At 37.5% G+C, this 25,237-nt stretch overlaps 1 protein-coding gene across 6 annotated transcripts in view; it reads right to left on the bottom strand.

The window, feature by feature from the left end:
* CTNNA2 (catenin alpha 2) overlaps window positions 1-25,237 on the bottom strand; it is a 475,578-nt gene that overhangs the window by 17,046 nt on the left and 433,295 nt on the right. For all 6 annotated transcript variants that reach the window (XM_068943743.1, XM_068943741.1, XM_068943744.1 and 3 more), the window contains 4 exons: window positions 22,249-22,362; window positions 18,512-18,693; window positions 15,762-15,867; window positions 12,169-12,303 (listed from right to left, as the gene is read on the bottom strand). In XM_068943743.1, coding sequence (XP_068799844.1) covers window positions 12,169-12,303; window positions 15,762-15,867; window positions 18,512-18,693; window positions 22,249-22,362 — 537 coding nt within the window. The remainder of the gene's footprint in view (window positions 1-12,168; window positions 12,304-15,761; window positions 15,868-18,511; window positions 18,694-22,248; window positions 22,363-25,237) is intronic.

The following is a 25,237-nucleotide window of genomic DNA, read 5'->3' on the forward strand; positions in this document are numbered from 1 at the left end:
TAAAGACTGTACATTTTTAGTCTTGTAGCTACACAGTGACAACCTCACAGGCTGAAGCCAAATTTTTCAAACAACGTCCTAGGAACTGAAACTGAAAATGGGAATATTCGTTCTATTTTATTGGAAGTGGAAGTTTATCACGCAAATTCAGGAAAAGTGGGTTTGAGAGTTAACAGAAGTCCTTGCATTATCCAATGGAATTTTGATTTTCTTAAAAATTTAGCTGTGTACTAAAATTTAAAAAATAGTATTGCTGCTAAACTTTATTAAATAAAACTGCTCAGAGAATAGGGGACTATTTGGTATCAGAGCGGTAGCACAAGATCCTGTGTTTTGGAAGACGAAAAGTAAATGCTCCTTAAATCTCTCTTAAGAATATGGATTATAAACACACAGAGTTAATATTGACATTTTTGCTTAGGCTTTTTGTTGCTAGAAGGATTATGTAAATTGTAATCTAATCATGATTATTTTTTCAGTCTTACTAATGATTAATGTGCATTCCCTGCTCTGTGTGCTCTTTTTTTTCCTCCTTTCTTGCTGTCAAAAAAGAAAGCCTCTGACTAGCGTCTAGTAGCAGTCACTTCACCTAACAACAGAGGTCAAGCACTTTTCTTCTTAACTTTTGTAACTTCTACAGTATCTAAAGATGCTGCTTCAAACCAGTATTTTTGTGGATTTATTAATGTTAACGAAAGGTAACGAAATGAAGAGCTATTGTGGCTGTTTTAGAGACGAAACACAACTTCAGGAACACAATGCAAAACTAGGCTGCAGCTGCATAATGCAAAGTTATGATGGTGCTGTGAATTTCAGTTCATAGTTGAATTAACCGTGCCTAGCTGATTTCTCATTATTTGATCTTAGTTTCAAGTTATTTGTATGCATGAAGATAGAGGGGAGGAAAAAAACACCATTGACGCCTTTTGTGCTAAGGACTAGATTGTGATATGCTCTTCTAAATGTCATGACCTGCTGTCAAAAGGCTTTCCATAATATGGCCCAATTTCCAATTATTTAATGGAAGCTGTATTGCTACTACTCCTGATTAACATGCATTTCTACTACTCTGCCAAAGAGATAAGAGAAATTGAACATTTAAAGGCTTTTATGGCAAAATGTACTAGATGGAATTCAGCTAATTCACAACATGGGTATCCTATTGCTTGACTTTTGCACCACAGTTGTTTTTGCCAAATGAAGTAGGAACATATTTTGAACTCTCCTGTGACCACCAGATTTTATGAAGCCTAATGAAGTTTGCTCAGTCTGATTAAGAGAACGATGTTCATAGACTATATCCTTAAATATGAAAAGTAGTATACCTGTAGTGGTGAGGTCTCCTAAAGAGAAAGAAATTGTCTTTTATTGGAATAGAAGCATATGGAAGACTGAGGATGGCCAGGTATATTCTCCAGTAACAATATGAGATGAAAAACGTGGTAAATTCCATCATCATATTATGATATGGACAGTTCAATAGATTACGTAACAGATAATACTGCAGAGGGTATTTTGGGTAGAGCGGCTCAAATCTGAAGTCCTATTTTGACCTATTTGGCACAATATTTGTAATTGATAAAAAGGAAAAAACTAAGGGAGAGCAGAAAAAGGTAAGACTGATTTGTGAACATACACTAGAACATATTACTTGGAAGAAAAAAAACACCTAACTGAACACATTTTAAAACATACATACTTCCAAGGAAGGAGGAAAATCTTCTCTGTTCCAAGGACTATAACTAAGATTCATTAAATGAATACATGCAAATGCAAAGAGACAGTAGATGAAGACTTCTGTGCTCTAAAATAGTTTCTTAAAGGACGTAAGTGAAGATCGACAGCACTAGAGAGCTTTGTAAACCCAGAGAAGCTAGCTGATTTGGTCACTTGCACCCAGGCGCTAGCGATTAAGGAAAAGAATGTGCCCACGTTCAGTTTGACATCAAAGATCCCTCAGGAAGAAACACTGAAGCGCTTACTTGCTTAAAAAGATGGAGAGATGATGGTGAACAAACAGGCACCATTAAAGTACTAGTGGCTCTATAAAGTTTGAGAACAGCAGGACTGTGAAAGGCTGAGAAGAGTGCCAACCGCACAGGAACAGCGTATGTGCTACTGGTACACCTAAGGAAGGTGAAAATGGATATGCCTTAAGAAATCGCAAGAGCAACTTGAAAAGAAATATCAAGCTCAAGGCAGGTCAAAATGCCAAGGTGACACAAATCATGAAAGTTTGAGAGCCTAACACACAAAGCCTAACACACCGACCCAAACGTGTCCCGTTGCTGCAGTGGATCAACTTGATGGATGAACAGCAAAATCATTTTTGTTCATTAGCTGCCACAGCCAAGGAATGGTGAAATATGTAACATCCCATCTGACTCTGAGGAAACTTGTAACTCTTCTAATTTTTTGACATTGGGGACGTTGAATGCAGTTGCTGGTACGAAAAAGGATGAAAATATTTCTGTGGTCTTTGAGTCAGACACTGATGCTCTAATCCAGTTCTAACGTGGTCTTTGATGAGAGATTTAGGACCAATCACTTGTATGCCTTGCCTCACTTTCTGCTCATATTATTAATTACATGGTTACCCTGTTCACAAGGTATTTTGATGGTGAATGAGTCAAAATTTGAAAGAATTGGTGCTAAAAGAAATCTTTTGAGAATCTCTAACAGTGAAATATCTGATACTGGATAGTATCAGATACTGATATTTCTGAGGCAGGACACTATTTTACTTTGATTGATTCCACATCAATGTCTTAACTACATCATACAAAATATAACCCTCTTGTTGATGCAGTTGCTTCAAGACTAATGACACGATGTGAGGACAGACATACTTTTCCTTTTCTCATATAAGGTTCAACATACTTTTCCTTTTCTCATATAAGGTTCATAGATAATAAATTAATAATAATGATAATAATAATACTTCAGACATAAAAATACAAGGCAAGTTTGAACTTTCCTAGACCAGTTGGATCTCTTCCTAAAAGTTATTATTACCTCCTGCATTCAATGGAAATACATTCCTATCTCATTTCATTGTAAGCTGTTTTGCTCAATATTTACAGTTGATTCTACTCAGACTGGAAACCCTGTTGATGTTTTTCCTTGAGGATATGTCTTTTTGCATGCATGTGTTTCTATGTGTGTGTGTGCTACTCATCTGCAACTCAGCTTGTCAAGAAATGCAATTAAAGTGAAAGAAACTGATGAGTCTTAACTGAAGTTGTTTTAGTATCAGCAAAAGCATCATCTGATAGTACTTTAGAAGTGATTTAAAGTCTCACCACTATCAAAATCAGGAAATGAAGTAACGAGGAGAACTAAAAGATGCACTTCTGTGTAATAAACTCAGCCTCAAACCTCCTACTGCGTATTAAATCATGTGGTACCTAACTTCAGTCTTCCATATTCCCATGCAAGAGAAACAAATCTAATTTATTTTAAAGCCACAGAATAAATTTATTAGTAAATCCTCTATGCTGTGCACTAAGGATATAAGTTGGGCAACTGAGAATGCCACGGTGGAGGGGAAAGGAATTCTTAATTAACACATAACGTTGCAACTTAGTCCCAAATCACTCCCTTTAAAGGAAGTTAGACAGGGAAAGAAGGGAACGTGAGTCCTCTCTCTCTAGCAATAGACATAGTCCTTAGGGCCTATGACCAGCTGTTATATGTTAGAAGGGTCTCTAGGCCTTGCTAACTATTGCAGGGCTAGGGCAGTCTATGAATCAGAAAGCCATAATATTCCCTTCTTCATCCCCCATACGTCAGCATGTCCTGGAATAAGAAAATAATCTGGATTGAAACCACAATTACTGCAAGAGCAGGCGAGATTTGGATTTTAGAGTAGTTACTAGTTGTAAAATAAATGCAGTATATAGTGAAGCATGCACATTAGTATTTCTTTCAAATCTCGAATCTCTTTTTATTGTCATATTTGTTTCAAGCCTCAGTCTTGAAGCCATAACACATTGCTTTGTTCCCATGGAATTAAATGGTTTAACTCTTGTTTTTTATCAGAAATTCTTTTCTTTGCAGAATGTTCTTCTGAAGAGAAAATTCAATAAATGTAATCTTCAGAAATTCATGGATATTTGTTACCTGATGAAGCACAAAAACATGTTCCCCAAAGCCAAAAATACTTAATGAAGATAAAAAGCGGACCTGTCCAAATTTTAACCTACTAAATGTAGACATATGAAGGGGGTGTAGGCTTCTTGTTTCCATGAATATATCCTAATAAAAACAAGTGGAGCACGATTTTGTTTTGCAAATGAAATTCTAGACAGTTTCTTTCCATTTTTGCAGAATATATTTATTTTATATATGTGTATGTTTATATGTGTATTTATATAAAATGAGATATTCTCTTTTAGCGTGCATGTTCCTGTAAATAGTCTTGTAACAAAACACTGTGCCTTCAAAAAAACTATCTGAGATTTGATAACAAAAGTTTGATAACAATACTTCCTTGTTGAAACTTTCGGCTACATCTTAAATGTCATTCATCTACTTTTGCTAACATAATGTGCGCTCAGCCCACCAACCAGTCCACCTTCACTGGACAGCTTTGAAGAAATAACACTAAAAAACCTTCCCTAAATCTCCTGTGCTATGCTATATGCGGATCCTCCACCCCCAGTACCAGATGTCCAAAGCTCAGCGTTTATTCAATTGTCCAATCCAACAACAATTATAAAGTCAAAACCTTGTGAACTCACAGAGGTAGAAATGAGATCCTCTGAGATCTGTCACTTAGCTGAACCATGATAGCTGAATCACCATAGAAATGGTGATTGAAGGACCTCTGGAGGTCTCTTGCGCAACTGCCAGTAGAAGTGGGTCGACTGCCAACACCAGATCAGCTTGGCCGCTTCTTTGTCTCGTCTGGTCTTGAAAACCTCCACAGATGGAAATTCCACCACCTTTCTGGGCTCTTGTCCCTGCGCTGCACTACCATTCAGGGCAAGCAATGGGAAGACTTCATATCCTAAAACATATCTTTGCTATATAGTTGGAAGAGCTATGGTAAGTTGACTTTAGAGCCATTTCGCATGTATTTATTTCTTTTTTTTCTATTCCTCTTTGAGCTGTTTCATAGGATAATTAGGAATTTCTCACTGTTTTGGCATTCAGACAGTGTTTCCATAAAATGCTAATTCATATATAATGAACATATGACCATGCAGGATTTTATCAGCACTCATTTTGATTAACGTGCATAACTCATGGATGCCTTTATCCTTCAGGAGCAGTAAGCTGACCCAGGCTCAGGTTGCTAATTTTTTGATGTTACCACCTCATCAGGCACTCCCTTTCTTGGACAGTGCATTGAGGGATACAGCCTGTGCCAGCATGAGTTGGAGAGTCCCATAGTAGTCACAAATAGAGAAGTACCGTTTGTCCCGAATAAAGGCTCATCAAAACCTTTATATCGCTGTATCATGCGCACCATACAGCCACATATTTTGGAAAAAAGTACACTTACTACAACTTTATTTCATCCTCCCATATATCAGTATAAACGTACATGCCTGCACACATTCAAAGACATGAACCAGAGGTTACTTGGATATAGCTCCATTTCAAAAGGCACAATTGAAATATCTCCCTGTATTTTTTTGCTTTCATTTCTTCCAAAGCACATGACATAAGATACAGCAAGTATGCAATGTAAATCAAGGTCGCTCACTTCCAAACCTAGCCCCAGCCTTTCTGTCCCAGAAGCTGCCTTTTTACCATGGTAACTTCAGAGCTGAAATAAGGATCCTAGGTCTTCATTTTCTGTCCTTGCTTGTTCCACTGAGTAACAGGGTAGAGTACTGAGAGTATTACGGAGTTTTGCCAACTTTCTGGTTCAGACTTTCTCCCAGTCCTTTTCTACCACTGCACCTCTTTGACTTCATATCCCTATCTTGCTTTGATTTTGGCTTTTTCCTCACCAGACCGCTTTATATCTCATCTTTCAAATTCCTTAGCTTAATCCCTTAGTATTTCCATAGTCTTTTCCTTTACCCAATGTTTTCATTCCAAGCCTCAAAACAGAACTCCTATCCAGCAATCCTATTCTATACAAACCTCTTTCCACCTGTCTTATCTCATGTAACTATTTTCACAGCACTGTTATATGCCTATTTTCATGTATCTCCTTGCCTATACCCACATGAGTAGTTTCTGATGTGCTTCCCTGTTAAATAAGCTCCTACTGACATATTGAGAATAAAATTAACCATTTTTCGCCAGTTTCTAGGAAACAACTGAGGCAGGTGAATAACCTTGTTCATGTTTGCAAATTCACTTTTTTTGGAATTCTAACTTCTTGCCACAATATTGTGGGAGAAAAAAAGGGTAAAAATGAAATGCAACTTGCAAAAAAATAAAATCCCACTCTGAGTATATATCACTTATGTTATAACCACTTGTCATGTGTTATCATAGCACAAACCCTAGTTTTCCAAGGATGCCAGCCTAGACGCAGAACTGTATCTTTTCTCGGTGGTGTGAAACTCTCTGAGCACCTATTGTCCAGCGAGCGTGAAAACAATGATTATTTAGGAATACCTGTTCTCCCCCTCAGCGCAAAGCAGACGATCACTAACTGACACAACGTAAGACTTCTATTAGCAACATCTATTAATCATTAAATATAACTAGGAAAACTAGCTCAGTTTAAGAAGTTGATCGTACGTGTATTTCTTTTCAAAACACACTGTTTGAAAAAGTATGTCTCTTAGCTTAGATTTTTTTCCAGTGAAAATACTGTCTGCCTGACAGTCCAAGAAGTCCAGCCCAATAATGGCTAAAAATTCTGGTTTATAAGACTCTTTCTATGAGCATACTTCATGTACCATTCTTCCACTTCCATTATAATTCAATAGTAAAACTTACTCTCTCGCTAGCTGAATAACAGGAGTAACTTTTTAAAGCTCCTGAGATCTCAAATAAAAGGAACTTGACAGTCCTGTCAATTTGCCAACTCCCTGTTCAGCAAATTTCCTTTTACCTAACGTTAAATTCTTACCTGATTCAGGAGGAATTAAATTACTTTATTTACCTGAATCTCCCCCGAAATACATTTTCTCCGTATCTTAAGAATTTAAAATGCAAAGGTTCTCTCTAATTGCATATTTGAAAGCAAAGCAACGCAAAGCGAAGCAAGGCTTCCTAATCCAAGGAAATGAAATACCACATCAGCTGCTCTGAAGCGACGTCTAATGTACAGGCCCTTATTCCAGATTCAATGACAAGACAGCCTTACTTGCTTTTAATAGTGGGGGAACTCCACATTACTTAACTTGATTAGGAGTCTCTATGATCACTTATCAGTTCATAAGCAGCAGCTTCACACTTTGTTGCCTGTATGTACACCCGCTTCCTTTTGCAGTCAAGGTAGTTTAGGATAATTCAGCCTTAAATGCAAAAGTATGGGTGAAAATTTAAAAAAGAACGGTATGCCATTTAATCCGCTTTGTATTACTAGATGGAGGAAGCACAGACAGGACTGATAGGGAGGCTGTCTGCCAGCTTACCTGGAGCAGCTGCTAGATGCACACTGTTCTTCTGCAATAAACATCAAGGGGTACTTTTTTGGATGAGGACTAGCTCTTTCCAGTTACCTCACTTTCATCACACATAAAGAATAAGCATTCAGACAGTAATGCTGCAGCATCTCATATCTGTTCGTATTTTCACATGTGCAACATCCCAGACCAGCTGTTAATGGGAAGTTTCATGTTGTCGCAGCCTCACACCTCAACTCATGCCACCTCACACAAAGTTAATGGGGTGGCCCCAGCCTTTTTACCTCCCTTTGCTCCATAAATCCTCACTTAAATTAACCAATGGAAAAGTCCTACACAAAGTCAAAACCTTAATTAAACTGTCTTGCGTCTTCAAAATGTTATAAGAAACCTTCTCTGAGTCTCGTGGCTGAGCCTACTGTGCTGAGATAAATGGGCTGTTGAAAATAATTGAAAATTGGACAGAGTTAAAGTATATGTTTGGAGCGCGCTTTGGCTATTGATTCAATCTTTTCAGGCTGTGTTCAAAGATACATGGCTGTTACTCTGTTTGACATTGCATATCTGTCTGGCTTAGACATTTAGGACTCTTTGGGCAAGTTTTCTGAGAACAGGGCTGATTAAAGCTGCACAGCTCTAAATCAAACCTGAAAACGGTAGGGGGCTGCCTTAGATAAGGAACTGTCTTAGATTCTGTTAAATATAATCCTGCACGAAACACTCACTGCTAACAGCTACTAACATAAACTACAACACAAAAAAATGCCAGCTCATAGCCTAAATGGATAGTATTTAAATGAGCTGATCAGCTTCAGAGCAGCAGCAAACAGAACAAGTGGATATTTATTCTAGGATAAGAAATGAGTATATAGATCTGTTTTATTGTCACGGTCTAATGACAGAGTCAGACAGGAATACTAAAAAATAAAGCAGCCCTGGAGTTAGAAGTCTGAATTTTGCTCCAAATATAAATGCCATGGTTCAAACCAACTCTATTCAGCAAAAGTAACTACCAGAAAAAGGCTACGTATTAGCATGTGCTAAGTATATGTAAATGGCATTTACATCATTGAGAGTAGCATATGCTCAGCACTTCAGTAAATTCATTCCAATACAATGGCACAACTGATTACGAAGCAAATACACATTCCATTAAATAAACTAAGGCAAACACAAAGAAAATGATTTTGGAGTGCTTTTAGCCTGGATTATATTAGCCAAGGGTGTTTATTGTTAGAGGAGACTTAGAAATTAAATATTCAAATTTGAAAATTATAGAAACATGTATCTGTTTAGGGAGCAAGGTCAAAGAGACTTTACTAGGAACAAGGAGATCATCCATATAGATAAGAAATATTTTAAAAACTTTTGCAGTTTTTTATCTTATTTCTTCCTCTCATTTACTATTTTACTTTCTTCCCTACAGTCTTCATCATGTTTACACGGCTTCTCATCCAGGAACAAATATCACATAGCTTTCCGTTTATTTTTCAAAACTCAAACGGAAGACAGGGCTTAAGAGTGTCACATTGCAACATATACAAAGGGTCAAAGCAACAGTCTAAATTGGCCTTGCTCCATTGCTGTTACTGAGTTTAGGCTGATTTATGCTAATTCTCAATTGTTGGATCTTAGTTATCTGGGGAAAATAATTTTGCTAACTGCATGCAGGGAATTCGATGGGAAAGATCAAAGGAGAGAAAGAGCTAGAGGAAAAAGAATGGGAGAAAGAAAGGGAAAGAAAATAGTGGGTTGTCTCTTTTATTGCAATAATTTCCTCTTCAAGATTTTGACATTTTCTTACTTTTTGACTTGTTTTTCTATTTGCAGCAAAATCAATGATGCCAAAAAGAACCCTTTCATATGCTATGTTAATGCCATATCAATCTAGAGAGGAGAAAAGCAAACAAGATCAGCTCTATGCTTATGTTCAAAGGTAAACTATACTGAACTACTGAATCTTATGGGGAAAAAAAAGAAATAGAAGCTTCACCAAAAGATATATAGCACATTACATGTTATACCTAGTATTTTTGAAGTTGTTGCAACACATTTTTCCCTGACAGACTAGAACTATAGTAGCTGTGGAGTTGCTTTCACCTGTCTTTAGTTTTATGTCTCTTTCCTTCTTATATGAATATACATATGCTCATACTTACATATATATACATACATTCATTTAATTCAGAAATATGGATTAATGTTCTTAATAATGCAAGAATTCAAGAGATATTGTATTCCCTATAATAATTCTGAATCATAACTGATCTTCTGGATGCAAACAACCACAATTATATTGTGTCTCTTTGTAAATACAGAAATAAATTACAATATTATAATAGTCATCCTGGTCACTGATATTTACATCAAAACACTTTAAATATAATGCATTCACACAAGCTTACTTCAATAGTCATAGCTTTGGAAGGTTGAATTCTGGATTTCTATTGTGCTTCTGACATTGTACTGTATGCAAGTTGCCAAATAATGGTATTTCATTTTAATGCAAATAAAATACTGTTTATTTGTAATTGGCTATCCAAGAGGGAATGAAGAAGAAGATGGAAGCAGAAGCGGCAAGTAGACAAGCAGATGTAGACGTGCACTTGGATACTAGATCTCTGGATAGCAAAAGAGCATACAGTACCCAGCACTTTGAAGATATACAGCTTGGAATACATTGCCATGAAAGCATTGCACTAATTATGTTATACTAAGGTGCAAGATAAGGTTCTCAGAAAGGGATGCACAATGGTTCAACTTTCTATATCATCTCCATTAGTTAGTTCATAGCAATAGGACAAGAAGTGAGCTGAACTATCTTAAAACTTTTCTAGGTGCCAGTATTACTGAGTCTTTGGAACAGACCCAAATAATTTCTAGGACTGAAATTAGTTTTGCCTTTGTCTACAGCTGAGTGCAAGAAACCCAACCAAACAAAAACACAATGATGATGAAGCCTGGTAAGCAGCAGATGCTAACAATGCCAGACTGGAAACGATGAAGTTAAGCAGTTCGGCCACTTAAATTTCACAACGGATGGTGATGTTCCAGTAACAAATAGATGCTAGATATTCACAATGGCTTATTCAGCATCCACACACACTGAATAAAGAGACTTGGAAAAGAAATACACACAACCACAAAAGCCAAGCTGATATAAGCACTGATTTGGGTAACTGTTATAGAGAGATGAATATGAAAACTCAATGGGTATGAAAAGCTGGACCCAGATGGCAATAGATAAGAAAAGACCATAGCATTTACTATGTAGCACAGCTGTCAGCGATACAAGGACAGATCATTCCATTAATACCAGGAAAATGGAAGAGGACTTTTCACTGCTGTGGGAAGATCAAGGTAATAAAATTACATATGTACACACGTCAAGAAGTGAAGACCAATTGCAGGATAGTTACAGGAACATTTAAGCATCTCCTTGTAGGATTGCATACACGACTTCAGAATGTTTGATCTAAGAAAGCCTGGCAAATATTTAAGACCTTCTGTTGTGCTTTGCAAAAAATCAAAATGTTATGTAGTTGAGAACATTTGTTCTGATTTCTGGCATGTCTGAGGAAGGCCAGTGATTTCACTGGGGAATGTTATGGATGAAATGGAGGGCACAAGTTGTCTTAAAAATCTTCGTACTTGATTGGGCTTAAACAATGAAAGGGTGCTTTTTCAAAATGGTATTTGCAAACAATCTCGTTTCAAGTATCTCAGCTTTCTCAAATCACCGTCATTTTGAAAATACAATCAGGAGACTGAAACATACCATGTGTTTCTATACATATGGTCTGCATGTGAGTTAGAAGATAATCAAGGTGTAATGGGGCTACTACTAGGGTGATCAGTTAAGAAAATCATGAAAAGCAGCCATTGCTACTACTTCATTCTAGTAATCTCCCAGAGGCACAGAGTCTATCGTTAGGAGAAGGGAAGAAAAAATAGTTTTAAAATGCAAAAAACTCACTGCTTAGCACATGACTGCTGCTGCACATTCCTGCCTTTATTTCTAAAAAAGAATTGCGGGTAAAATGTTTGCACTGCTCACTGAAAATAACTGAAATAACTGAATGGGAATTAGAGTAAATAATCACTGGGCTTGGCAATTGTATTTGGAAACAGCACGTGCACCAAAAATTAAAATATTTGGCTGGCTTTCCAGAGTTTTTGCAAAACCTAGTGTGCATTGGAACCTGAGTGAATGAAATCCCATTAGTCATCACCATCTTAACAATATACACTTCATGCAGAGCTGGCTTCTGCACAGACAAAGGAAACTACCAGTACTAACAAAGGAAAGAAGATTTGTAATGAGCAAATATACAAAAGCTCTAAATAATTATAATATTCACCGCTTGGCAATGACTTTCTAGGCTACGAAATTATTTTTCTTTTGGAAGAATGAAGATTTTACAAGGTTAGCATAAACAAAGGGTAATTGGAAAATCAAATTGCACTACACAAGTTATTGTAAGGTCTGGAATAATGGTGATAACATTTTAAAAAGCCTGCTTATGAATCACTATATTTGTGTTTTGTACATTATTGTCATCAAAAATGCTCCCTTTCAAGTGCTACAATGGGAAACATAAACTGCTAAATACAAATACCAGCTTACCCCTGATACAATAAGTTCTCCTCCCAGGTTCTGAACTTCTGCCTTGACTTTGCTGCAGATATTGAGTTGGTGGCAGTAGAGGGCAATGCGCTGCAGATAGGCTAGCAGATCCTGCTTGCAGGCTGAGTCAGGGCACTGCAAAGGAAAGAAATATTTGACTAGATGCACCCGAGTTTATACGCTTATTATACAGAGGTAATCAGAGGAAACAGTGGCAATATGTGTACCATATTAGGAGGATACATTTAACTTTGCCTTTCCATGAGATACTTGAGGACACATGACACTTTAAACTCTACCTTTGGTTTAATTCAAGACTTACGAATTCTAACCTGATGATGCACAATGGATTCTTTGTAAAAAGCGAAAAAACCTCTCTGTGATTCACTAACGAATGACAACAAAAACAATAGGATTGCTACGCTTAAGGTTGTTTTATCAGCTTGTGCAGAACAGAGGAATCTACGGTGTAGCCAAAAGACCAAGCTCGATCTGAAAACTTCAAGCTTCAAGGCACCTGCTGGGCATCCAGCTTAAGATACAATACAGACCAGTTAGAGTGCAGATAGACCCAGGTCAGAATAGCTTCAGCATCGATTGCATCCGCTCTACTGCCAATTCTTGAATGTCATGCCAGCTTCCCTGCCATTTGTGCAGACTTTCAGGGCACACAACACTGCTTCGGACTTGGTAGAAGCCAGGCCCATACTGACACATTAAAAACTCAGGAGGCAGAGTTTTGCCCGGTTTTGATCCCAACTGGTTTGTCACGCTTATTGTTGATGCATAAATACCTTAGTCTGTGCTAGAAGGAAATTATTTACTATAATACGAGTGACATATTACAGGGTCTTTCAAGAGATGCCATCAGTCTTGCAACCCTTCGTAAGAACCCAAAGAGATAAGCTGGCCCATTTGCATGTCTAAGTGATACTTCTTTGTCCTAGATGGAAGTCTATCTGCAGTCCTGTACCATCTTGAACATTTAACAGAAAACTGCATCATCCCTCACAATAATATCTACAGCACAATAAGCAATGCACTCATAGTTAATATTCAAAGTCCTGGCCAAGAAAACAGGCCTCAATAATTCACTCTGATGAAACTAAGCTAAAAGGCTCCAGTGCTAATAGCGTATCTCCAATAAGTACACAGCAGAGCTAACAAACAGTCTGACTGGCAACCTTCTTTGAATGTACTGAGCAGGAAACAAAGATTTATGGACTTCTGAATACGTCTTCTGCGGGTCTTAACAAGTTTATACTCTATTTTCATTTGTAGAGTAAAATATTATCCGAGGACTTGAGCAAAACCCGATGGTTCTAAACACACGAGTGAACGGTATCCAAACCTTTGAAGTGAGATGGCTGCTCTATCTCAGACAGCTAAGGCAGGCAGTGAACGTGTTTATGGTGAAATAGTTGCATACACTGTCATCTATAACACCGAAAGCAGTCATTTTGCTTTTTCCTCTACCTTTAAAACTAACACTAAACAAGGGCTGGAGGTTCATTGTGGCTGTTAGGTTTAATCTTTACTTATGACAGTGCTATAACATCTCTCTGTCTCAGATGGTTCCCACATCTTTCAAGCACGAATTGCTAAAAGAACTCTTCTCCCTGCCTGTGACAATTTAATACAGAAATATTTACCCTGCTCCTAAGCCTATGAACTGAAAGAAATGAACTTTAAAGTAATACCTATAGAGAGTTGACAAGGCTTTAAATATAACTACCTTGGAGTGAATTAACAGGATATTTCTCATTGGAACAGTAATTAAACATGCAACGGTCCATAAAAAGCTTATATTGCATAAGTGTCTCCAAAGTTCTGCAAAATATCATTAAAGCTAAAGCACTAAAACATATGATCTGTTCTCAAAGTGACTTTACTGTTTATTAAAGTTTGTGCGATACAACCTTCTAACATTTAAAACGTGACTCAAGCCAATGCATTGTAAGCATAGCATGCTTCTCTGCTTTGTGCTTCTTCCTTTGAAACATTGCACCTCTACACGTGTTTGTAGACTAGGAATTCCAGCAGTAGAGAGAAGGATTTCTCTTTTCTCATGCTAACATGAACAGAAGCTATATTGAAAGCATATGAATGGGTTAACTGCAGGAAACACGCTTTCTGATAACAAAGAAAACACCAAACCCAAACCTTCTGAGGTTATAGGAAAATATGCCGCTTCAAGTTTCTTGCAAGTTGGGCCTATATTCCCTGGCAGAATACATTAATGCCATTTCATGCTCACTTGAGGAAAAGAAAGAAAGGCTTATTTTGAAGAGAAGGACTAGAGGCAAGGAAGTTATAAGTCCAACCTCCATCCAGCTTTATCCTGATGCTAATGAAAGGAAAGGAACTGCAGGAAGATAAGGATTGATGCTGATAAATAAATGACAAGGGAGAAACCGTGCAATGAAACCACCGTAAAACATTGTACCATCAGTGGGGGATGATCCAAGTTCTTCAACGGCTGCACAAAAAGTATGTATAGAAACGTTTTCAACATAAATGTCTGAAGTGAGGCCCCCACACTCATAGTGAGGTGGTGCTATGAGGATTTCGTAGGAGCTTTTCCAATGTTATCACCACTCAATTACCTTCTTTTTGGTACCAGAAGTTGACAGCACATGGGGTATGGATTCTGTTGACAAAAGCTGGTTTGCTTTATGTATGCCAGCAAATCAGACATTTATGTTAACATTAGGTAAAAATACAAAATGCAACATGAAGGAAATCAAAATTAATCACAGAAGTTAAAGCTAAAAACCCAAGTAAATCTCAAATTTTTACTTTTCTTTTACTTTTCTACACCCTCTCACTCTTTCTAGAGTATTTCAGAGGACTGATTGAGCAAAAAGAATTATTTTTCAAGGAAAAAAAAAATAGCCGAATTTAATTTGCCTGAATCTAAAATTAGGTACCCAGAACTAAACACTTGGATTTTGAAATTTGACTCTTGACCCTGGATGGGATGATTTCTCTTGCTCTACAAAGGGATAGGTAATGCAATCTGGAAAAAAGGGGGCTGAATACAGCAAGTTCATCTTTCCACTTGTGAAATGAATCTGTTAAGAGGAAAACCACCCATGGAGGAGACAAAACTACCTCTGTTCAAAAGAGGATTGTATATAAGGGGAAAGGGGCGATACAGTACAGAGCACAATACCCCTGATGCAAAGGACAGGACAGAGAATCAGAAAATCCTGAAACAGAAAAGTGCAATATTAAGGGAAACTGCTAGAAGAAAGAGGTAAAAGAATACGACGAGTCCTAGGCTTTCTGCAAGGGTAACAGAGCATCAAACTCCCAACTGCTTTCACAGCAGCAGATACATCAACACAGTCCCACAGGTCCAGCACTGAGGCTACAGCACATTTCAAGAGGTTTTAAGAGACTCATTTATGACTTTCCTATATGGCAAAAAACCAGATTGACTGCTACAGAAGAAACAACCTATATTTAATGGGTAGATCAGAGCCCGAGCATTGACTTTCTATAGGTAGTCTCCTGGTTGCAAGGATATCCTTTCCCTGAAAAATGGTTCCCAGGAGTTTCATTCTACCTCTGCTGATTTTTTTGGTTACCTGATCAGCTACAGCCCGTGCCAATTTGTCCATCCTAGATCCTGCCTCTGCAATCTTCTTGGCTGCATTAATGACGTCCGATGTATTCTTCAGCGGGCCTTTACCTCTGTGAAATACAATACGATTATGCACAACCTAATTAAATCACAAAAGGAAACAATATCAGTGACCCTGCTTAGCGCTGGATTTTAAGACAGTAACACGAATGCCGTCTTAATTTACTGTAACTTCACCTTTTAACTACTTATTGCGGCAGAGCTTGATTAAGAAATCGGTCTGCTATATTTCCTCTCTCTTACAAAATGCCTCACTAGCAATTTAGTTTGATGGCACCTTCAAGTACATGAACTATACATAATAGTATACGCATTTTTAAGTGCTCATTAAGCCAACATTTTTTCTGGAAAATACAACTTTTAAAAATTGTGTTATTGCCTGGCCAGAGCTTAACACTAAGCCTGTCAAGTCTAGAGCAGGAATGTCATATTTTAGAAAACCTTTTCTTTTAGATCTTTGTCAGAAAACAACAAGATAAGTGAAGCATAATCCTGTTCAGCATAAACCATGCATAATTAGCTTCAAGACTGATCTTTCACGATTACTTGTAAGATGATGCACAGAACTCTAATTTTAATCGACAAAGTTACCAAAATGCAAAGAAAAAAGAAGTAAAAAGTCACTGCAGACTTTCCTGAGTTTGTTTCAGACTCAAAACTCCAATCCTATTTCTAATGTGTTCACTACTGCTCATGAGCGTATTCCAGTTGGAAGCAAGATGGGTTTTTTTCATACCGCATGGAAAAACACATCTTCAGACATCTTTGATGGAAAATCATGAAATGCTCAAATGCAGGCTTTTTTAACCTAACCCTGAAGGCATTTTTTCTAATGACAACAGTTTATTATGTTTGCAAGAGCTTTGTTTTTTTTTTAATCTATACTGCTACAAATAACACACGGAAACGTATTTCCATTTGCATCTTTCTTCCTTCATTTCCACATCAAATAGATACCAAAATACCACCAGTATCCCACTTTCGCTGCACTTAAACCAGAACAGAAATCTTTAAGAGTGACCTTGTATGTTTTTACATTAATTGTATCAGCAGATCAGCACATCCAACTGTCACAAATTCCATACATTTGAAAAACTATTCTGTGTTACCACTGCGGAGGTCACTGTCAACACAAAAGGTGTGAAGGGCTTTGTTCTGGTTTTAATGGAATATATTAAATAATTTTTTATTGAATCGGTCATAGGCAGAGGTGCACTTTGATTTTTTGTTTAATTCAGATGTGACAGCGATTTTATCTCATTCACATATTAGTTCTCTTCTTTTGATGGTGGAAAATGTAATCACAAAACTTTCTTTTCAATGCTTAATGTATCAAAGCACGTATCAAAGCAAAGGAGGTTGTGGAAAGCGTTCATATTCTGGGATGTTACTTTAGACCATTAGTTCCTACTTCTGTGAAATGATGACACTGCCTGGGCAGTTTTTCACTGTGTTTTTGTACAGAAGGATCAGAGACCCAAAGACAAGAATGCTATGAAGGTAATTAAGATTGCCTCTCTAAAACAGCTCTCTGCAGGAGGTTGTACAGTGTTGTTCGGTATACAGGAATGGTGAAACCACTGCTAAAAGAATAATTATAAAAGCACAAACTGAGAAAAAAATGAGTAAACTGAGAGACTAGTTATTCAGAAATAACCATGGTAGTAATCTATTAAAATAAAAGTAAACTTTCTACATTAATATTTAATTTGCAAATGTATAAAACTGCAGTTGCATATACCAGTGAACTACCTATACAACTGCAAACATTCAAGTTATTTGCAAATTAATGGTATTTATATACACATAAACTATGTATGTGCAAACTTGATATTATCAATGAAGAGTTTGTTTCCTCTGAAGTGGATGGAAGGCTCCAGACACAAGATGTGATCATGTCTTACTCTAATTCTGAAGGAAAATATGAAGATTTTTGTCCAGTTTTATCTAATCATATCTTGATTAATGCCATTTATGTTTTTGAGCTCTCATTAAAAATAAACACTGAATGAGTGAGCTTTAATTGATTATGGTGATCTGTAATTCAAAGAATCTTGTAAAATATTCTCCCTAGTGTGATTAACCATATAACTAAATTTAAACAAAATAATTCTGTTTATATGATATCATTAATGAACTGTCTTTTGATGCATCGCAATTAGAAATGAGGAAGGCATTAACAGAAAAAAAAATGAAAGTGAAAATTACTGACAGACTCCTATAAAGTATTACATAAAGCCACTGGGCTTTTGGTTTGGGGCTTTTTTTTTTTTTTTTTTTTGGAAAGATATTCAGTCTTCAAAACGATATAAATAGTTTTGCCATTCTTTTTGATTGACACAAATTGTGCTGAAATGTTGAAAGTTCAGAGAGGCACAAGCATTTAGATGGGCACTAAATGAAATGTCAGCTGAGTGTCTGTTAGGTCACAGACTATCTTTACTGCTAAAATTCGGGACGATAAAATGGATTTGCAAATAAAACAAAAACTTCTTGTGTTTAATCCCACAGGGTGAAATATCCAGAGCAGTTATACGTAGAGAACCATGCAATCCATCCCATTACGTATGAGGTGTGATGTCTGGCTTTAGGTTCCCCAGAACATAATGCATCATCTCACCAGGTTCTAAACTGCAACATAATGGAAAGATGCAGAATGTCTGAAGTCCCCAGCACAGATTATTTTGTCCTTACCTAGTAAAGTCTGTCATTTCCATCATAATCATGCACATCTGCTTTGCCAGCACAATGATGTCGTTACCACTGTCATCCCACTTGGCCACCTCAGCATCCAGTTTGCTCTTTTCTTGGTGGAATATCTCTACCTGCTCAGCAATTTTAGCCTTCTCCTCCTGGGGGAGCTGAGCCATGATAGCCTAGAGGAAAAGCAGGAGAAGTTGGACACAAAGAAAGCTAGAAACTATACATATTTCCAGTGGTCTAAACAGCATGCCCAGCTTCTAGTTTCTTTTGTGGGAGTTGAAGATGCCAAGCAAAATCTGGTAGATATTTGACTTCTTTTAGGATAGGGCAAACAAATTTGCAGGATATTTATAAGCCTTTCTATACCTTCACAAATTTAAAAACTGTTGATATGATGCTTTGGCATCCAGATTATTCACAAGCCTATACAGGAAGACTAAAGAACAATTCCTGTTACATCCTAACATTTATGAAGAACAAAATGAAAGAAATCTCAGGTGAAAGGCAGAGACTGATTTGCGTCTATCTCCCTCATCCTCACTATCTGCCAGAAATACAGAGGTTTTCTGCTTAACCCAACACTAAAATAAATTATGACATGCAAAGTAACACATTTGAAGTGAACTGTAATGAGTGTACCTTTCAATAACATTTAGAGGTCTTGTTGTCTTTTGGAGGATATGCAAAAAGCCACTATATAGGTGGATGCTAATATGCCTCGACATTACCAACAAAGCAGAAAGTCTCCCCTCTACCAAAAAATCCTACAAAATTATAATAATTACTTTTGAAGATCAAATGGACGCTTCCAATAATGATTTCCAAGTTGAGTTACTATTTGGCTGTAGGGTTCTGACGACCACATTATGCATTTAATGGGGTGTGACATATATTTAAGTGTCATTACTTTTTTTCTTGTTTATGTCACTTTCAATCAGCTGAAGTCTTTCTCTATGTATTCTTAAAATGCTCTTGGCTTTTAAAAATTCATAATTGACCTTTTCCGAAACTGAAATTAAGAAAGGTTGTAAACAGCAGATCAGAAAAAGAGAAATTTGCAAATTAATTAAATTAAAATTCAACACATGCGTTTTAATTAGGCCCTATCAATGTTACTCAGCAGTTTTAAATGTTAGCATATTAGACTTTCCACAGAAAAATGCAGTGTAAGTCAAGCTACTAAAAAAATAAATATATAAATATATGTATACAACACTAGAACAGATGAATTAACTGAAATTAAGACGATATCACACAGACACAGACACACAAAACAATTGAAGTTGGAAGGGACCTCTGGAGATCATCTAGTCCAACCCCCCTGCTCAAGCAGGGTCACCTAGAGCATATTGCCCAGGATCATATCCAGGCGGGATTTGAATATCTCCAGCGAAGGAGACTCCACCACCTCTCTGGGCAATATAAGTACGTATATCATAAATATCATATATCATATATCCGTATATCATCTATATGATATGCAGCAGTACAATTCCAAAGGCTGATCTGTCTTCTGTGTAGTTTCTCTCTTTGTTGATAACTTAAGCTGCACATTTTTATACTAGCATACAGAGCCTTAGCATTGCTATTTCAGTTGCTGATGCATTTTCAGAGAAGCTATATGCCCGCAGTAAATGCATATATTCAAGTTTCATTTTTACTGAAGACCAACAGAAGCTTTTCTACTGAAATGTTAATAGCTTTATGGAATAGGCATATTAAACAAAGCCATTACAGCCCACAACTAAAAATCTAGCTTTTCTACAGAAGAGATTCAAATAAGGTATTATTCCGCTTAGCAGACTCATTTCGATGAATTACTCAAGACGGTAGACTGTGCGGCTTCTGCTTAGCATGTTTCATTTTATGCTTTGATCCATTTGTTGCTTCTTGTGATATATTTGCATTATAAGCTATTCAGGGATGTTTATACAGGGTGTAGCTGATCAAAGCAGAAGGTTTTAAGTGCAGTAGTGACAATAACAGCAATAAACATAGTAGGATTTAAGACCCCTAAGTCCCTAGCTGAACTAGTGTCTTAGTAAAAACATGATTGCAGTCGCTGCTTGTTTTTTCAGATCAAGAATGATATGATACTCAATTCTAGGTGTATCTTAAAACTTTTGTACTTGAGACTCCCTTGGTAGTCAGTCCTTTGAATATATCAAATATGACTTTACGCTCTTTAAAATATAAAAATCCCCCAAAGATATCCATTTGCCTCCAGAACATCTGTCAGTTTGTCAGTGCTCAGGGCAAGGTATCCAGGTATCATTTTGCAATTCACCTGGCGTCACGTTTTCAAGTGTCAGTTCCACGCTACCCAATGCTTTGGGATGGGACCTGCAACCCAGCTGGTCTTCACCTAGGCAATGAGCTTACTAGTCATGATATTCAGCAAGTCCAATTGCAAGTACGAAATTTTTGGCCTTGGAATGCAGCGACAGAGAATCAGCTTTTCCAATACATCGTACGGGTCTATTTGACATATGTATTCGATAGTCACGGATATGGATTTAAGACAGAAAGCAACCTTTGCACATACAGATTTATCTATGCCTCATATTCCTCCCAGACCTCTAAGGAAATTTGATTTAGGCTTACATTACTACAGCCTTTCTTTTCAGGGTCTCAAACGTTTGCTCCAAGCCCTAACATACTGTAGGTCTTGCTACAAAAACTGATAACTTCCCCTGCCAGGTCCTTTAAATTCATCCTCCAAAGCATCATTGCCTTTTGGTCTTCAGGTTCTCAGCCTTGGAAATCATTTTCCAGAATTAAAGGCAAGAAGTCACTTGTTCACAGCTACCAGCTTTTGCTATTGTGTTTGAGTGTACAGGGCATTGTTTCTCATTTAACCCACTGTTTCACTTTCAGCAAGTTGTCCCTTCAGAAGAAACCTGCAGACGTATGCAAAACAGCCACGAAAATAATTTAGATAATTCCCAGTTCCCCATCAGTTCTCAGCTGTTAATTTTTTAACTCTCTTTCCACTCAAATATTATTTTCATGATGTTGTTTGCCAGCCAAACAGTATTCCGTTGATTTTTTTTTTATCTGAGCTAAGCAGCCTAGTTAGTGAGAGGCAAACATTCATCAGAGGGCGGCATGATCCTGCATGTCAAAAAACTTCACTTCTCCAGCACCTGTGACCCCTGCAGCACTCAGCAGCTTAATTTGCAACCCCCGTGCACACACTAAGGTCACAAATCACAATGACTCCAGTTTATCATGATATAATTATCCTGGCAAAATTACATTGACTCAGTAACAAATGTCTTCAATTACAATTAAATTACAGGGGCTATTTGCCACCTTAAACAGCTCTCCTTGACAAGTTAGCACACAGGGAAACATGACTAATGTACGACTTCTCTGAATGCAGCACACGGTGTCGTTATGGGATTTTTTTGGTTTATTTTTTTTAAATTTGCCTAATACTCCCACAGTTACTGCATGCTCCAAATGTGCAACACCTTCTCCTACAGCACTAGCTGGAGCAAATGGAAGGTACACGGCATCACATAAGCCTAAGAAAGATCATTCAATAAACTCTGAGCTTTGCAAGGATGCGACACAAAAAAAACTTTAAACATCAAGGTTACATTACTCCTGTACTTTCTTAGGTGACCCTGAAGATGTAAAATCACCGCATTTGCTTTCCGAGGCATAGCTTTTCCTTGCTGGCTATACAGACACTTAATGTAGTACACGAGTTTTATACTCACCCTTGCACTCTGTCCAGCAATAAGCTGGTCATCTTCAGTCTGAACACTTGTTCGACTGCGAACATCATAATCTTCCTGCTCAAAGTCTGAATCATCCTCCAGCTCTTCAGGGGTCTGGGGAGAGAGACAGGGAGAGAAAGCAAAAGAGAAGAGATGACAAGCTTATAAAGACAACGTACAGTAAGCTCTTATTTCATCAACTACCTTCCCAGGAAATGCTGTTTCTCTTTCCTTTTAAATTAACTTGTCTGCCCAAGCAGTCAAGAACTGAAATTGAATTGTCTTAAAAATTAAGTTGTTTCAACTCTGGTTTCCTCTACAAATGTCATTTATCATTACCTTGCTGCAACTTTTCTTAACTCTGTTACCATGACGAGTACAGTTCCCGGAACAAATATCCTTTGGAAACATTAACAACCGGAATACAGTATTTCAAAATAATTATTTCAAAATAATGTTATTTCATTTATAAATGGACACTAATCCTATTATATTACTGGAATCTCCACAAAATCTTCAAGAGCGAAAGTAAATACCTGGGAATAGGTAACTCGTGTTCTGGAAGAAAAAGAGTAGTTATCAAAGTGAATAAAAGATTTCCCCTTGAAGGAAAATGTAATGTTGTCAACTGCTTTTGAAACAAATGCAAAGTTTATTTATGATCTGTTTTTCTTGCTAGATAGGAAAATACATTGCTTTTCAGATCCAGGTCTTTGGAATTTGCCTCATCTGAACTGAAACCGCCTTATGTTCACTGCTGGAGCTAGGAACGATGTGAGGGTCTCTGGGCAGACTGTTCAAATCCAGTTACATATGTGCAGTCTTCAATTTGTTTAAAATGTTCGCAGGGGGAGCAAAAAGATAACTGCTGAATCTGTTTCTTTAGCGTTTTCACCTTCTAGCACTGAACAGGAGCAGAAAACCTTAGGTATATATGGAGAGACAGAGAGAAAGAGCATATTTTAAATCAACATTTAGTACTATATTACATATAGAACGTGCAAGAATAGAAATACAGACTTTAGAAAGGAAGATTATATTCCTCTTTTTGTGCTTGAATAGCATCTAGGACAATAGAGTGTGGCCACAAGTACCTTCTGAAAGTACTATACATAATAATAGCAATAGAAAAAGGAGATCACAACTGTAGAGAAATCCTTGCCTTAACTGTGTACCCATATGCCTCAATGTTAACTCAGAGGGGCTAGCATTACGGAAGAAATCACCCATGCTGGCATTCCTTGCTTGGAGGCACTGTCAAGTTTGCTAGCAGAGGTGCTAATCATTGCCAGTTGTCATTACAGTTCTGTCTTGAGGATGCTCAGTCACTAGGAACTGGTCCAAACCCTCTAATATAATGTAGAGAAGTCTTTTGAGGATATTTATATCGCAGCCTGATTTCCAACACGAAGTGCACATCACCGTTTGTAACGGAAAATCAGCTGCGTTGCTAGCTACATGGTGAAGTGCACACGATGCAGAGAGAAAATCAGAGCCATCTTCATTTGGCTTAAAGAGTAAGATTTAAATATGTGTTTTGATGTGGAGCGCTGAAGGAAGAAATAACCAAGTATGACAGCACGGTAATGAAACTCAGGCAGAATTTCCAAAGAGATGCACGGACAAAGAGTATGTGTAACAGGTTAGACAGGAGATGATGCTTAGGTGAAAAAAGGAATTTGTCTTCTCTCTTCCGCCACAGGAAACAATGACTGATTGGTACCCATGATTATAACATCCAACAGTTTTTCTGTCCAAATTTCTTTAATCACTTTATTCTCTGGGTTCTGCTGCCTGAGGGCAACGTGTGACTTTACAATCTGCATGAGCAAATCAGCTACTGACATAAACGTATAACTCAGTGGCAAAACAGAGAAGTACTTCCAGTCGTAGGGCCCAGCTCTTCACCTGCCCGCCCTTTGCTCTGAAGAATAGGAACAGGGTGAAAAGTTTCATCACCTTCTTCACAAAACAGCTGGCTCTTCCACATCCTCCAAGGCCCTGTTCAACCAGCTTGACGGTCATTATAAAACCAGCACCCTTCTCCCAATATACTCTTCTTAGTTTCTTCTGCTCTACACTTAGAATATATAAGACTACTGAGTGCGCAGCTCATGTCCTGCTTTTCATGGTCAGAGCTGCAGCAGAGTGACAGCTTAACCTGGAGAGATCAGCCAGGGGTGACCTTAAAAGCAGTGGTGTAAACTGTGAGCGCATGAGAATGCCTGTAAAGAGTCCAAACATTCTCAAACTTTTGTGTTTGCCAGATTTGTTCTTAAAGAAAGGTTCAGAAACAATATACTACTGTTAATGACTGCCTAACATTCATAATCTTGAAATCTGTGGTCTTTAAAAGATGGAAACTTGTTTGGTTTAGGTGTTGAACTTGGAGAAAAGGCTGCGCAAAACAAAAGGATAAGTGAATGAAACTATCATCAGTATCCTACAGATACAAGAAATCTCAGTATTTTCCCTATGTACCAGTGAGATCTAATCCAGAAGTAACTTTCAGATGTGCTTGCTTAAAGTTTTCAAGTGTGGAGAACTCATCATCCCTCCTTTCTTCTGGTACCAGCTACATTTTTCATTAAGAGGAAGAAGAGCAGTGAACTATTATCTTTAGGCTGTCTTTTCAATATGATGCATGTTTCCAAAATTACACAGGTTTTCCTGTGTTGTACCATTGCTTTGTTCAATCTGATCTCTTGGAGATGCAGCTCTCCAATCAGTTAAAGAAAAAGGGGGGGAAAAATATATGTAAGTACTTTGACTTAAAGCATTTTCACTCTTTAGCAGGGCCTTACAAAACATATCACAGGAACTCCAGTGTTAGTGCACAACAAATAGGACCTTGGTATTTAAAATCTAGTTTCCAAGACAACAAAGTCTGGAGCTTAATTTGTCTGAGCTGGAAGACAGAAGAACTGATTCTGTCTTGCAGAGACTTGAACCTATGGTGGCAAAGGCTAAGGAAACACGCATCTGAGAT

Source organism: Struthio camelus, chromosome 4 (genome assembly GCF_040807025.1).
Source record: "Struthio camelus isolate bStrCam1 chromosome 4, bStrCam1.hap1, whole genome shotgun sequence".
In the NCBI taxonomy this organism is placed as follows: Eukaryota; Metazoa; Chordata; class Aves; order Struthioniformes; family Struthionidae; genus Struthio; species Struthio camelus.